The 14,279-nt window shown below is 40.7% G+C and overlaps 1 protein-coding gene across 1 annotated transcript in view; it reads right to left on the bottom strand.

Moving 5' to 3' along the window:
• The window catches only part of CRB1 (crumbs cell polarity complex component 1), a 113,999-nt gene that overhangs the window by 24,521 nt on the left and 75,199 nt on the right, over positions 1 to 14,279 (bottom strand). Inside the window, exons 4-7 of the mRNA XM_087720743.1 lie at positions 9,276 to 9,826; positions 5,179 to 5,364; positions 3,312 to 3,393; positions 1,318 to 2,212 (exon numbers count right to left, since the gene is read on the bottom strand). Coding sequence (XP_087576869.1) covers positions 1,318 to 2,212; positions 3,312 to 3,393; positions 5,179 to 5,364; positions 9,276 to 9,826 — 1,714 coding nt within the window. The remainder of the gene's footprint in view (positions 1 to 1,317; positions 2,213 to 3,311; positions 3,394 to 5,178; positions 5,365 to 9,275; positions 9,827 to 14,279) is intronic.

Below are 14,279 nucleotides of genomic sequence, written 5' to 3'. Positions count from 1 at the left end.
AATTTTTGCCATTCACATTTCATTCTGTCCCTCCTTTTGCATCCTTTCTTCAACGATCCTATTCCACTATTTCTTTGATATTAGTGTAACTCCTGAGTTGGCTCTGGGGAATTGTCCTAGACCAGTGGCGAAGGTGAACTGGAAGAAGGACTAACCCAAATAAAGGGAGGGGCTAATTTTAGGAAGTGTCTCACTGAAATTAATGTATCTTCCTTTTAGGCTTTCGTGGAAGAGTTTTTAAAAAATGGGTTGCTTAAAATGAAGAGCAGAGAGGTGTGGTACTTTTTTTTGTTACAATGGTTTGCCACTACATTCTTGTCCAATTTTCCAGCCTAATCTACAGCTCTGGAATTCTTGAATGGTCTCTCATCCAACAGCTAACCAGGTCTATGAAGAGTGTGCTTTAAAATCTCTTTCAACCTTCCCTGGATTCCAAAATCCTAATTTTCCCTACAATTTCTGCTGCATAATCTAAAGACTGTACTTCCAAATCCCCCCCCCCCTTCCCAAATGTTGTTGGGTTATGAGCTGCTTGCGTTTGTGTTCTCACAAGAGGAGGAAAAATTCTCTCAGGAAAAATGCCAATCCCCATCACCCATTTTTTCTGATATATTTGTTTAAGATTATTCTTTTGATAGTGTATCTAATTGCCAAGACAGATAATTTATTTTATTTAAGAAAATTTATATGGCCACCTAACTCACTCTCGGGGACAAGGATAAAAAGGAAAGAAAAGGAAAGAAAACATATCAGAATTAGAGTTTTGGAAAAGTCTTAAATACTGTAACTGTTTGCATTTTAGATAATGCATTCAATGTAATATTAAAACTCAATGGCTATTTGTTTGTCAGTGAAGAACCATTCGAGGATGGGGGCTATTTTGAGCTCTGGAGTCTCAATGTGGTGACTTATTTCTTTCCTCCTCTCCCTATTTTTGATTATTTCTCCGTGCCAAATCGCCCCCATGAACTGTAGTTATTATAGGTATGTGAAAGTTAGGATCCATTCCTGTTTCTATATTAAAAGGCTTTGACACACATTCTATTTTTTTTTCTTTTTGAGTAAGTGCTGACTCTTGGCAACTGTCTGGACAGGTCCCTGCCCTTTTCGTGGCAAGCTTTCAAAAGTGGTTTGCACTGCCTTTTTCCTAGGGCTGAGAGAGAGTGGCTGACCCAAAATCACCAAGCTGGCTTGTATCTTAAGATGAGACTAGAACAATTTCCCAGGTCCTGATCTTGTGCCATAACCACTACATCAAACTGCATCTCTAACTACTCGTAGTGAATGACTATCTTTATCAAAGCTTTGTTACCATACCTGCAAAACCTTCCAGTGAAATTCCCAGCGCAGAGGCATGAATAACCATTAATGCCATCTACACACGTGGCTCCATTTTCACAGAAATGTCCAAGACACTCATCTATGTCTTCTTCACACCTCGTTCCTCTGTATCCAGGATCACACACACACTTGTAAGCCGATATCCCATCAGTGCAATTTCCATGCAGACAAGGGTTTGAAGAGCATTCATCCACACTGAGTTCACATTGAGATCCAGTCCATCCCTTGGCACATCTGCAGCGAAAATAGCTGTAAAAATCTTCACACAGCCCGTCATTCAAGCAAGGATTTGAGCGGCAGGCATCCAGCTTAAGGCAACCAGTGACGACAGAATTGGCAGAGACCTTGAGAAACTGCTCTTCTTGTGGTTTTCTAATATTGTCGAAGTAGGAGAGATGAATTCCACCAATCTCTACGGTGCTCATGCACCCTCTCAGCCCATCTTCTTTATCAAAAGCTTTGTCAGCCAGGTAGACGTCTGTGCCTTCTCTGAGGAAGTTAAGGTTTCCAGTGGCAACAGTACTTGTAGCATGGTCTCGCTCATCATCTATGTCAATACGCCATTGTGATGACTGAGACAGTGGCTCTATCATAGAGTAGGTGACCTTGTGCCAGTTCCCATCGTTCACTGATAGGGAACTAGCCAGGCTCAAGGTGAAAAAACTATTCCCACTTTGCAGCTGAAAGAACAATGTGGCATCCTGAAGACTGACAGAGAAGAACTCTGGCTCCTTCTCGGCATAAAGAAGGGTCACATCTGAGTCTCGAGTCCGAAAACCAAAGGTTATGTTAGTGAGATCTCTCCTGATCCTCCCATTGCTTCTATAAAAGATGGCACTGCTTCGGCCATTAAAAATGGCATTGGAGATACCTGAGCAGAGAGGGGAAGAATTAATTTACTGCATAAGGCTAGTGCTATCATCTCTATATATTCGTGGGAGAATCCACTGTGGTTTCCATGTCGCCTGAATCCAAAAGTACTTAGCAATTTAAAAAAAAAACCACTTATGTGAAACTCAAGGGTTAGAGAATTGATTATTTCCTCCCTGTTGTCTAAAATATTGATATCCCATACTTATTATTCCATTAATTGTCCTGAGTTTGTAGTAATTGGTGTGATTATAGAGCTGAAAAATGTGTTAAAACTTTAAGAAACCTGCAACTAATTAGCATGAAGATGCACATCTGAAATAATTTGCCAGAAGAGAAGAAGAGGAGGGCATTTGAGGTCAGTTTAAAGGTTCAACCTCATCTCACTGTATCCTCAAATAGAAGGACGGTGGTACTGAATTAGCATCATGCTGTTTTTAGAACTGTCTTAGCACCAGCTAAAAAATCTGGGTTGCAAAACTGTAGATAATTACAACATCACAAAGAACAACAAAGAATTAGATTTTTCGGGATCACTTTGCTACCATGTAAATGTTCAACCAGTTTTATCAGTCCACATATAATAGTACTACCTTGAGTAGATTCTGAAAAGTCAAAAGACAACATTCTGATACCTAAGCATCCCCCTTCCGCTTTCTTCCTCTTAACGATGCAAATAGAACGATATAATTAGAAAATTTGTTGAAAAATTGGGGCTTTCTGAGAAAAACGAGTTGGCTTAGGTCAGTATCATAGATTCCTATTCTGTCCTGATGGCCCTAGTGTGAATGATTTTATGGGCTCCAAATGTTAGTGGCATTAAGGATATTTGGCAATTTATAAGAAAAAAAACTCTACAAAATGTATCTTTCCCTTCTCTCTCCATCTTTACTCCTTGTTCAAAATATAGAACACACATAAAGTAGATCAGTGTTTCTCAACCTTGGCCACTTGAAGATGTCTGGACTTCAACTCCCAGAATTCCCCAGCCAGCATTCGCTCATCATTCGCTGGCTGGGGAATTCTGGGAGTTGAAGTCCAGACATCTTCAAGTTGCCAAGGTTGAGAAACACTGAAGTAGATAGAGAGGATTCTACTACCAGATGATTTCAGATTTGTAGCACCAGGAATGCCTGATTCCTGATCATTTAACACAGTAACAGTATGTCCTAAATTATATCTCTAAAACAAGGAAAATTTGGGCAATCACAAATTGATTCTCTATTGTTACATTTGTGTATTGTTTATTTTGAAGAATCTTAGGGTATAAAAAATAGAAGATCTCTAAAACAACAATCTTGTCTTGGAGAGGAGGATGGGATGTATTGTTAATTCATGCCACCTTCTCAATCCACCATTATCTTAAATGCACATTGGAGCTCCTATTGTTTTTAAGGATTTTCTATGACCTTCAGAATAATGGAACTATGTAGAATTAAGTGGCAAAATTTGACACCGAACTTTCCATCAGAGCCACTCATATAAGTTCCTCTGAATGCTAAAAGCAAAAACAAAACCATCCGTTGAGGTAGCCTTGCTGATCAGTCCCATTTCTTCTGCTGAATTGCACATTATCTCTGGAGCCATGAGGCTGAACCCAGGGCTCTCCTATTAAAACCCTCTATTTCCATTTTTTGGACTTTGAGGCAAAATGGATTGTACAGTCTTAAGGTACCTGCCTCCCAAACTAAACTCAACTATGCTCACTTTTGGAGTGTATGATCCTTAGCATCCCATACAAAGCCTCGTGAAGTCCATCAGCTGATCTAAGGTGCCTACTTGTAGTCTTCTGTTTTTTAAATTACTGGTCATGCTCACAAAGAAGAGGGAGTCAAACTATTCTCCAAGGCACCTGAGGGTAGAACAAGAAGCAATGGGTGGAAACTAATCGAGGAGAGAAGCAACTTAGAACTGAGGATAAATTTCCTGATAGTTAGAACAATTAATCAGTGGAGCAGAAGTTGTGAATGCCCCAACACTGGAAGTCTTTAAGAAGATGTTGGATAGCCATTTGTCTGAAACGGTAATAGGGTTTCCTGCCTAGGCAGGGGGGATGGACTAGAAGACCTCCAAGGTCCCTTCCAATTCTGCTATTGTATTGTATTGTATTGTATTGTATTGTATTGTATTGTATTGTATTGTATTGTATTGTATTGTATTGTATTGTACCTCAATTGGAATCTTTCTATGCTAGTGATGCCAATAATTAGGCAACCAAAATAACACACATGCGTGCCCTATTGTGAACGCACATGTGCTCACACACCTGCACATGTGTGAGCAACCGATTTGCACATGCACGAATGATCCACCTGCGGATATGCGAGCAACCCCCATATGGGAGGGGGGATTTGCCCTCTCCAGGGTCCCAAGGCTTTCCTGAAGCCCGGGGAGGGTGAAAACGGCCTCCTTGGGCCCTCTGGAAAGCTGGAGGAGGCCATTTTCACCCCTCCCCAGGCTTCAGGAAAGCCTCCAGAGCCCAGAGAGGGCGAAAAACAGGCCCAACGGCCCAACCAGAAGTTTGGGAAAGAACTTCCAGTTTTCCCATTGGGCCGTTTTCGCCCTCCCCAGCTTCAAGAAAGCCTCCGTAGCTTGGAGGGGGCAAAAAATGGCCCAATGGTCCAACTGGAAGTTCATTCCCAAACTTCTGGTTGGGTGATTGGACCTGTTTTCACCCTCTCTCTAGGCTCTGGAGGCTTCCTTGAAGCCTGGGAAGGGCGTAAATGGCCTCCCCCCAGCCCTTTGGAAGGCTGAAAATCAGCTGGCCGGTGCGCACACGTGTGCTGGAGCCGACGGCTGTTGTGGTGGCAAATATGGTGCCATAGGTTCGCCATTACGGCCCTATAACATTTCAGAGAAATGGCAAACCAAACATAGCGAAAGAAGCGGATCACCCATTTACCCTGAAAGGGTGGCAGAAAACCTGTCACTCTATTACTTTAATTTGCAAAAGGCAATAGAAATAACGGAGGAACTGAAAGACTTGCATTCAAATCCTTGATACACCGGCAGGCATTGGGCTTCAGGAGGGCAAGGACTGAGGTCACACCATTTCACTTCTTCGCAAGCTTTCCCAGCCATGTTTGGTGGACAAGTACAAGTGAAGTCATCCCAGATTGAATAGCAAACACCACCATTCTGGCATGGAGCAGACTAAAAAGGGGAAAAGAATGGGAATGAAAGGTGATCAAAGTTTTCTGTTTTTCCAATCAATTGAAAAGAGCAGGGGGGAAGAAAGGATCCGCCTTTCTCTTGGCTTCCACTCAGTGCCATTAGTGGCAGTTACTCTTCTTTATTTTTCATATATTTTAATCAGGGATGTATCAGATCTGGTCTTCCAGATGTTGAGTAAGCTTATCATCAGGGCGGCCAATGGACTAAAGGAAAATTTCCATCCCTTCCATCCATTTTGCAGGCCAAATGTCATCTGTTTCTTTTACACAAAGTTTAGAGTGGAGATGGCGGCCTCTCCAGCCTATTTATCTGTTTTCTCAGCAAGCAAACCCGATAAAAGGTGGGGGCTTTAATCCGTTGGCTTCAATGCTTCAAATGTCAAAGAATTCTCAGTTAATTTCCTGACCCGAGCAGCTAAAATATCTTAGGTAGCAGAGTTAGCGAAGACCTCTGATTTCAGCCTCAACTGGGAAATAGACAGGAAGCAAGAAATCTGAGATCCAGTCTTTCAACTTCTCTGCCCTTTCCAGCAGCCATGGGGGGGCTCCAGTTTTTATGAGAATAGCGGTACTGTGAGAGAGGAAGTTCAATCTTCTGTGCCACTTTCTCCAGATCTAAATTAGATCCTAAGGCTGCTGGGAGACCCGCTTGGGAGTTGTTGGGGGGAACATAGGTAACATTTTAGGGCCTGAATTTCTTTTCCTGCTCTGGGCTAATAACTCCAGGAGAGGAGAGAATTGATTAGACCCAAAAAGAGAACGCAGGAAGGAAAATAAATATTAACCTTTCTCTTGCTACTCCCCACAACACAAAGGTCTCCACCCCTGTGGATAATTTTATTATTATTTTCCAATTAAAAAATTAGAATCCCAGGTCAGTACAGACAATATTGCTTGGCGTAATAATTATAAAGGCACTTTATTGTATAGAAAACGGCCAATTTCTTTTTTCAACCTAATTGTAGAAATGCTTCTTCTTTGGGGATTTTGTTTTGTCTTTGAACTGCCAACAAATTGAAGAGAAAGCAAACAGAAAACGAGTAAAATGGGAGCAAGTTGTTTCAATATTTGTAATTTTAAAGTCTTACTTTTTTTTCCACTTTTATACAATTTTATTAACTTCCTTGTGCATTCAGCTGTACAGAAAAACCAGTTTCAACTGAATGCCTGCCTGCCCGGATGCCTAATGAAGTGGGTGTAAAGGCTGGAGGAAAGCAAGGGGTTCAGATGAAGGGAGAAATAACTTTGGACTTCTCAAGTCAGAGGAACTGACAGGCTATAAAGTTGTGAAGAATGAATGAAAAGTAGATCCTGTCTCCTTTTTTAAAAATACATTTTTATTACTTTTGCCTTGAGCTGGCTTCTGTTCATCACTTAATGGTCCTGACATCAAGGAGCACATGCATGTAAGCCCACATAGAACCAAGATTACAAATAGCATGCTTGTCAAAGGACTCCATTAATGCATTCGGGGCATTCCCAGACCTACTGTTTCTCTCATAATTTGAAGCAATCGAGAATTGTAGCTACTTCGGCTGGCCTAGAAATACTAAGAAACCACTAGGAACACCAGGTAGCAATCTGTGCTCATCTTCCAGCCGAATACTGGAAAAGCAAAATTTAATCAGTCTCCCAATTCCCTGAACTCTTGCAGATACAGGAGCAACAAAAATCCTTTCCACCATTCCGCCTATAGAAATAAAATAAATTGCCAGCTCTTTCTTAAACCCATGTATTCAGGCTCCACTTGTCTGATTTCCATAAGAAAAAGAAACAAAATCTTAATAGTTACTGTTAAGGGACCTGAAAGACATTCCTATTTCATTAATAGCAATAGCAATAGCAATAGCAGTAGACTTATATACCGCTTCATAGGCCTTTCAGGCCTCTCTAAGCGGTTTACAGAGAGTCAGCATATTGCCCCCAACAATCTGGGTCCTCATTTTACCCACCTCGGAAGGATGGAAGGCTGAGTCAACCCTGAGCCGGTGAGATTTGAACCGCTGAACTGCTGATCTAGCAGTAGCCTGCAGTGCTGCATTTAACCACTGCGCCACCTTGGCTCTTAAAAAGCTTCTTTCAAGTTGTGAAGAGAAATAATAGCTTGTCAACATTTTTTGGTAACCACATGCTTTTCCCTATAGTATTAACTATGGTTGCCTCTTGCTCTTGAGCCTGGGATGGCAGGAGAGGCAAAGATGTCTATAAATAGGGACCAGGTCTGCTTCTGCATTACTGCAAATCCCTTAGATTGAAGTCTCCTCAGCAGGCACTCACGAGGGAAAGAAAGGAAACAATAATGAGAAAGCAGAAAGTATTGGTGAGCATGGCCCATAGCATTTGAAAGCAGCAGAAACCATATCATAGAGAAGCACAGGAAGAGACTGGCCTAGAGAAGGCTTAGCGATGCTCTAAGGCAGGGTTTCTCAACCTTGGCGACTTTAAGTCCTGTGGACTTCAACTCCCAGAATCCCCCAGCCAGCTACGCTGGCTGGGGGTTTCTGGGAGTTGAAGTCCACAGGACTTAAAGTCGCCAAGGTTGAGAAACACTGCTCTAAGGGCAAACTCTTGAGAGGAGAAAATCAGGCAAGCTTATAAGGAAATCATTAAAATGCTCCTAAATGTTTGAGATTTAAATGAATAACTGCTTAATGTGAAACATATATGGCATAAGCGGAATCCAGAACATAATATATTCCATAAGCCTGTACATTCCCTTGCATATAATTCACAGATAATAGTTTTTTTTAAAAAAAGAATGTCATGTTTTATAAAGTGTTAAAAGTTGTGAGGTTTTTTTTGATACAGATACATCTAATTCATTTCTGGCTACTTTTATATTTCTTCAGCAATACAACATTCACTTCTTGTTTAACATTTTATGAATCTTGGTGCCAGATCTAAATGTCTGTAACATGCCCCATGATTGGCTTGTTCTGTAAAGTGTGGTTTTAAAGTAATTATTAGAATATTTTGGTTTGGGAACCACAGTGAGTTCAAGTTGCTCTTAATGAACATCAGCTTTGCTTTCAGAGATTTAAGAGCTGCCCTTCCAGCCTACCAGGCACTTTTTGGTATCATTGCCCACAAACTGCAAAGAAGTTTGGCAAAATCTGATCTTTATCCCACCTCTTTCACTAAAAGCCTTGAGATATTCCTAATATTCTTGTCCCGTGTTGTTCTGAGCCAGCCTTAGCAGAAAGAAGAAACAGACTCCGTGTCCCGGAAAACCCCTCGTTCTTTATGTCCCGTGAATTAATGGCATTCACACACCCAAAACCCCAGGCAATAATCCTTCAAAGAGTTAACTGCAGTAACAGACCTTATCAGTTCCTTGAGACAATCGCCAGGCTGGGAGCGTCCAGCCACACAGCTGTAAATGAAGCTCTGGCAAGCAGCCTCTGAGGCACAAATCACGATGAGCCAAATCTTCTGAAATCTGAACGGTTGTCTCCTACGACCACCACTCCCCTTTCCCTCTGTTCATTCCCCAGCCAGGGAGGGGCCATTCAGCATCCACGTGCGCCTTGCTTCCCGAGTCAACTCCTTGTCCTCAGTTGTTCTCCTCTCATAACAGCTCTGCACATACGTGCATCTGGAACAGGCCCCAGCTGTTCTTCCTCCCCACTTATCTCGGCTTTCTCTGGTGGCTGGGAAGTGTCCGATGGCCCTGGCTCTATCTCTGCTTCCGACACAGAGCTCCCATCCGAGCCTTCCTCAGAGTCCAGAACTGGCCCAGGTTCCTCCCCAACCCCCTCCTCATCCGAGTCTGCCTCCAGCTCCACTGGCAGCTGGCGGGCCACAGCACACGTTGCTTAGGAGCCCCCCCCAGGTGAAAGGGAAACTCTTTTTAATCAAGGGCAACAGCACCTTTAAAAGCCAGATTCTTACCTGACAGAGGTCATCTCCGATGCATCCTGCACCTACATTGACCAGGGTGCTCTTGCTGCTGGCAGAATTCAGTGAGGCAGAGACGGGGTAAAATTCAAGTGGGTGGTTGCCGAGTCTTAAATCTTGAACGCAGCCTTTGAAAAAGCCGCCGTTTAGAATGGTTTCTCGCTTGTCTGGTAATCCGCCGATGTAGAGAATGTCTCTTCTGTGTATTTTCATTAAGGGTGTAGAAACAGAGCCCAACTTCTTTGATGATTGAAACAAGTCCATCGTGTTTGGCCCCATTTTTAAAGAAATGAAATAGAATTTTCCGTCGTTCATCATCTGCATACTTAAGAATTTGTTGGAGTGCAGGCCTGACATTGCCAGTTTCCCATCTTCTAGCCAGACCTTGAGAAAGAGGGACGTGTTTCTTTCTAGGCCCAATAAGAAGCCAAAAGATTTGCGCGCTCGCACAAACATTGATATTGTGGTATTTTCATGACTTTCTTCTAGGGAAAAAGCAGCATATCCAGTGGTTTCCTCATGACCAAATCTTCCTGGAATGTATTCTTGCTTTCACATCAGAAAAAGTGAGAAAGTAATGACCTCTTTAATATAAAAATGCTATTTGAGTATTAACATATCATAGATCAGCAATGCGCAGCACTGAATTTAAACTAAACACTTGACACTGATTATACTTTTAATGGTAAAATAAAGATGAGCTTCTCTACCTGATTTTAGAGTTGTGATCTGCTGAACTGGTTTGGGTCTAGAGGCGCTAAACTTGATTTAAAATACAATGTCCCTTGAGTCAACCTGCGTTACATAAACCGTGTGGAGCCAACTTTTCAAAACAAGGATGGAATTGGGAGGAGAAGAGGACTGGATGGAATGACTGGAGCCTGGCTGAATCTGGGGCATACTCTTTTTTTCAATACTCCAAAGCTATGTTTCTAATGAATTCATGTTTCCAATAATGTATCAATAAAATCAATCTGATTAGTTAGCAAGTTTCTCTGAACAGCAAATCAGCAAGAACTGTTCTACTAATATATGTTATATGCTATGATGCATGGAAATAAGGCAATGGAAAATCAGACTGGGGTTGAGAGAGACAAAATGGGTTACATCAAACGGCTCAGTGACAATTAGAATACTGAACAGCCGCTGAGAACTTTTCACTGATAGGTGATGCTAAATTTTCTTCCTGGTTTAGCACTCCTGGTACTTATCAAATATATATTTCCATCCAGCTTGAAATGTTCATTAGATTGGCAACTGCATTGCTATTGGCTCTTCTCAGATTTCCTAGTTTTAATGTGATAGGTAAAATCTGGTCAATGACAAAAAAATGTCAATGACATGTACTGGCAAGTACATCAAATTATTTCAAAACAAATTTTACTTTAGAAATCACATCTTTATCTTTAAATCGTCAAGATACTTTGGAACAATTACAATACCAATATAATGTAGAGCATTTCATGCATTGTATATAGTGTTTAAAGAAAAAAAATTAAAAGATATCATATAATAAGCCTTAATGCCTATGCAACCCAGGGAATGGTGAAACAACTATTAATACACTGTGCTTTCTATAAAGAATAGAATAGAACAGAAGAATAGAATAGAATTACAGAGTTGGAAGATAGCTATGCTTTTGCTGGATTTCCTAATGAAATATATAGGAAGGTTGGATATATTTTGTGTAAACTATCATTTATAAAATGGGAATTGCTAGGTTTCAACAAATACTGCAGCAAGTAAGGCTCAACAAGATTTCTTTTTTTATTAGATGAGGAATAGGTAAGGAATAGATAAGCACAAGAAAAGGCTAACTAATTACTGTGTTTAATATTGAAAAAAAATGGAGTGTTTATGTGCCTGCTTATGTTTTTACAGTCCTAAATGAGGGCTGAAGTCAGCCAATCAGGTTGGAGAGAAGGAAGTGGACCACCCTCAGTTGTTGGCCCACATAAACATCCATCAGTTTGGCATCGTCCAATGCAGAAAAAATAGCCTTGGTCTTCAGTTAAAATAGTGTTTGGACCACTAATGAGTGTAGTACCTCATTTCATTACAGTTCAATCACCTCATTTCCAGTTAGATGTCTCAGTGCCAGCATTCGCCTTGGACTTTCTCAGTGGCCTTTATTGTAACCCAAAGAGGAAAAAGGCAAAAAATGGGGATTGACCCAGGTGGATGTTCTCCAGCTGAATGTCCCCAAGATCAGCCTCTAAGATGAGAAGCTGGAACTTGAAATGAAATAAACAGATAATTCCCCTCTATTGACCAATGCAACAGCTTCATGTTGTTTATCCATTACAGGAGCTACTACTCTCCTTCCCTATATCCACATTTGTTTGAAGAAAGCTTTGACGAATAAATAGAGCTACCCTAATAGGTATCAGTGGTGGGGATTTGGTTCAAGTCACAAAGCCCTGAGATCCAAAGGAAATGCAACTATTTGCCAACCAGGTACCTCGAATCCCACTAGAACTGATTTGCTAAGGAAAAGTAGGTTGACAGTTTCACAATGCAGGACAGTCTTGGCCTAGAAGGACTTTTTATTTATATCTATGATTTTGTGACAGAAATAGATATTACGGATGAGTGCCAAATTCTCTTAATGTCACTCATGGCTGAATCATAGGTTCTGTCCTTCTATTCTGGGTCAGAATGAGCATGAGGTCCCACACACTTCTTCGATTTTAACAACACAACTAGAAATGGATCACTTTGAAAGACCCACAAATGTTTAGTTGGACCAACAATTGAGGCTCCTTTACTTCCTTCTTTCCTTACCTTTTCCCTGCGTATAACTGGAAGTTGCCATAATTCATATACAATTTGATATGACATAGGCCTGGACCCTAGGGACCCTTGTCCCATCCCATTGTAGCAATATATCATTCAGAGCAAATTATCCAAAACGTTTTAAAAACACGTGGTTTAGAGAAATGGCAAAGTGTAGTGAGAATTGGGATTCCGCAAAAGGAAGAAACTAATACCTGAATGAGCATAAGAATTGTTAGTGTTACCCAATTTTGTTGCCCAACTGAAAGAAACACACATTCACTGTATTCTCATGTGTGTCATTGCTCACAGCTACAAAATATTGAAGGCTAATTAGAACTAAGTTCTGCAACACACTCATCTTTCACGGAACAAGGAGTGTTAAGAGCATTAAACTATTTAAAATCAAAATCAATCCATAAAGGCAATGCCTCACAAACATCCTTCCCAGATTTTTCTTTCATACGCGGCACCAAAAAAAAAAAAGAAGCAGTGGGGCTGAGATACCCGCAGGCCGTTTTTTATTTATTTATGTTTGCCTGCAGTGTTTATTCTAATGAAGGAGCCTAAGACCCAGGAAAAAGAGGAGGGCGGTCACCGTGAAAATCCTTTTTGCAACTCTCAGAGGCTACCCAGCTATTTCAGTTTATTTCAGGAGGAGCAAGTAAATCCTGGAGCCTGGAGAGAAAAGTTCACTTAAAAACCAAATATAAAAATGTTTAAACTCTGTTAACGAAAGTACCTTCCATTTCTTTCTCTATGTGTTTGTTAAACCCACTTGCATAAACTTCCCCTCAGATTGAAATGGGTATTTCTAACTATAAAGGGTCCGAGTCCTTTCCCTCCCACCCAAGCAATGTCTTTCTTCCGCCATTAAGGGAGGAGTCATTTCTCTTGGAGAAGGGCGAAAGCTTACAAGGCAGCAAAGTGAGCAAGAGACAGGAAGAGCCTCCACCTTACAAAGAGAGGAAGAAAGGGGAACCTTCAAAAAGGTAGCCAGAGACACACGTGCAGTTTTCAACTGCTCTGCTTCAAAAGAAATGTTGAATATGATCTGCGGTTTAGCATAAACCTTGATCAAAATTAACCTCTTGAGCCGTTGCGTCTAGAGGCTGATCCAAATAAATCGGTGGTTGTGTCTCGCTTTGTTACGGTTCAGGGTGTAGTGAAAAGGCTGCTCATCACTTGTTAACCGCTTGCCAACTTTTCTTGATTAAATCTGAGTCCAAATAATATTCTCTCCCACCAGGTTAATAATACACTGGGTTGCACCAGAATCATTCTGATTTCAATTATCTCCCTCTCTTGGTGCCACTTAAAACTGGCCTTCCGACAGAAAGATCATCACAGTAATGGAATACATGTTTCTCCCCCCCAGGAATTCTGTCTGTCTGCTTAGGATTAGCCCTTGGCTCCTAATATAAATGTTTGAAATCCAGTAGTTCAGAAGAGATGGAAATCTGTGACCAAATCTCCCTTTCAAGCATTTTGTCCTATTTGTGAGAAGTGAACTGGCAGATCCAACTGCAGTGAATTATTATTGGAAGTTGTATTTATTTTATTTACTTGAAACATTTATGTAGCTACCGGGTCTCCCCATGCTGCTATCCAGTATTTTCACTCTGTCCAAGGAAAAACTAAATGAAGAAATGCAATATTATGATTACGGAGTTTTAGAGTCCCATGCAGTTTGAGCCTTAAAGAAAGGGAAAACCAAAGTACTTCAATATTGTAAACAAATTTTGACTTCTCTTTCCATCACTGTGGCTGGGTATCTGACAAATGTTTCACACACAGTATTCTAAAAAATTTAAATTAAAGAATTTTAAATTCTTTAATTTTACATTGTTACTTTTCATTTTGACCTATTTTATCATTGTGATCTAGTCTCTGTTGTGAAATTATAAAATATGAGGTAAAATTGTGGAAAAAGGTTTCAGAAAGTTGGGGATTTTAAACATACTTTCAAGAAAAATGTTTACAATATTTTTTCTTATTTTTCTAGAAATCAAGATTCTTTTTGAACCAAATTTCAAGATGATTAGGAAAGTAATCCCTTTAATACTGATTTGAGTGAATAAAAGAATGAAACTGTTTTCTCATTTCCATCCTCTGTGTGTGTGTGTGTGTGTGTGAGTGTGTGTATTCTTAAAATGTTGGATGCTGCGAATTGAAAAGAATATTGTGGCCAGAATGAAAAGACATCTCAAATAGTTTCTAATC

This window comes from Thamnophis sirtalis, unplaced genomic scaffold, assembly GCF_051295495.1.
Source record: "Thamnophis sirtalis isolate CommonGarterSnake01/CBP01778 unplaced genomic scaffold, rThaSir2_p1.2 scaffold_7, whole genome shotgun sequence".
Taxonomy (NCBI): domain Eukaryota; kingdom Metazoa; phylum Chordata; class Lepidosauria; order Squamata; family Natricidae; genus Thamnophis; species Thamnophis sirtalis.
Note: the sequence above shows the minus strand (reverse complement) of the source record. Positions and strands in the feature narration are given on the sequence as shown.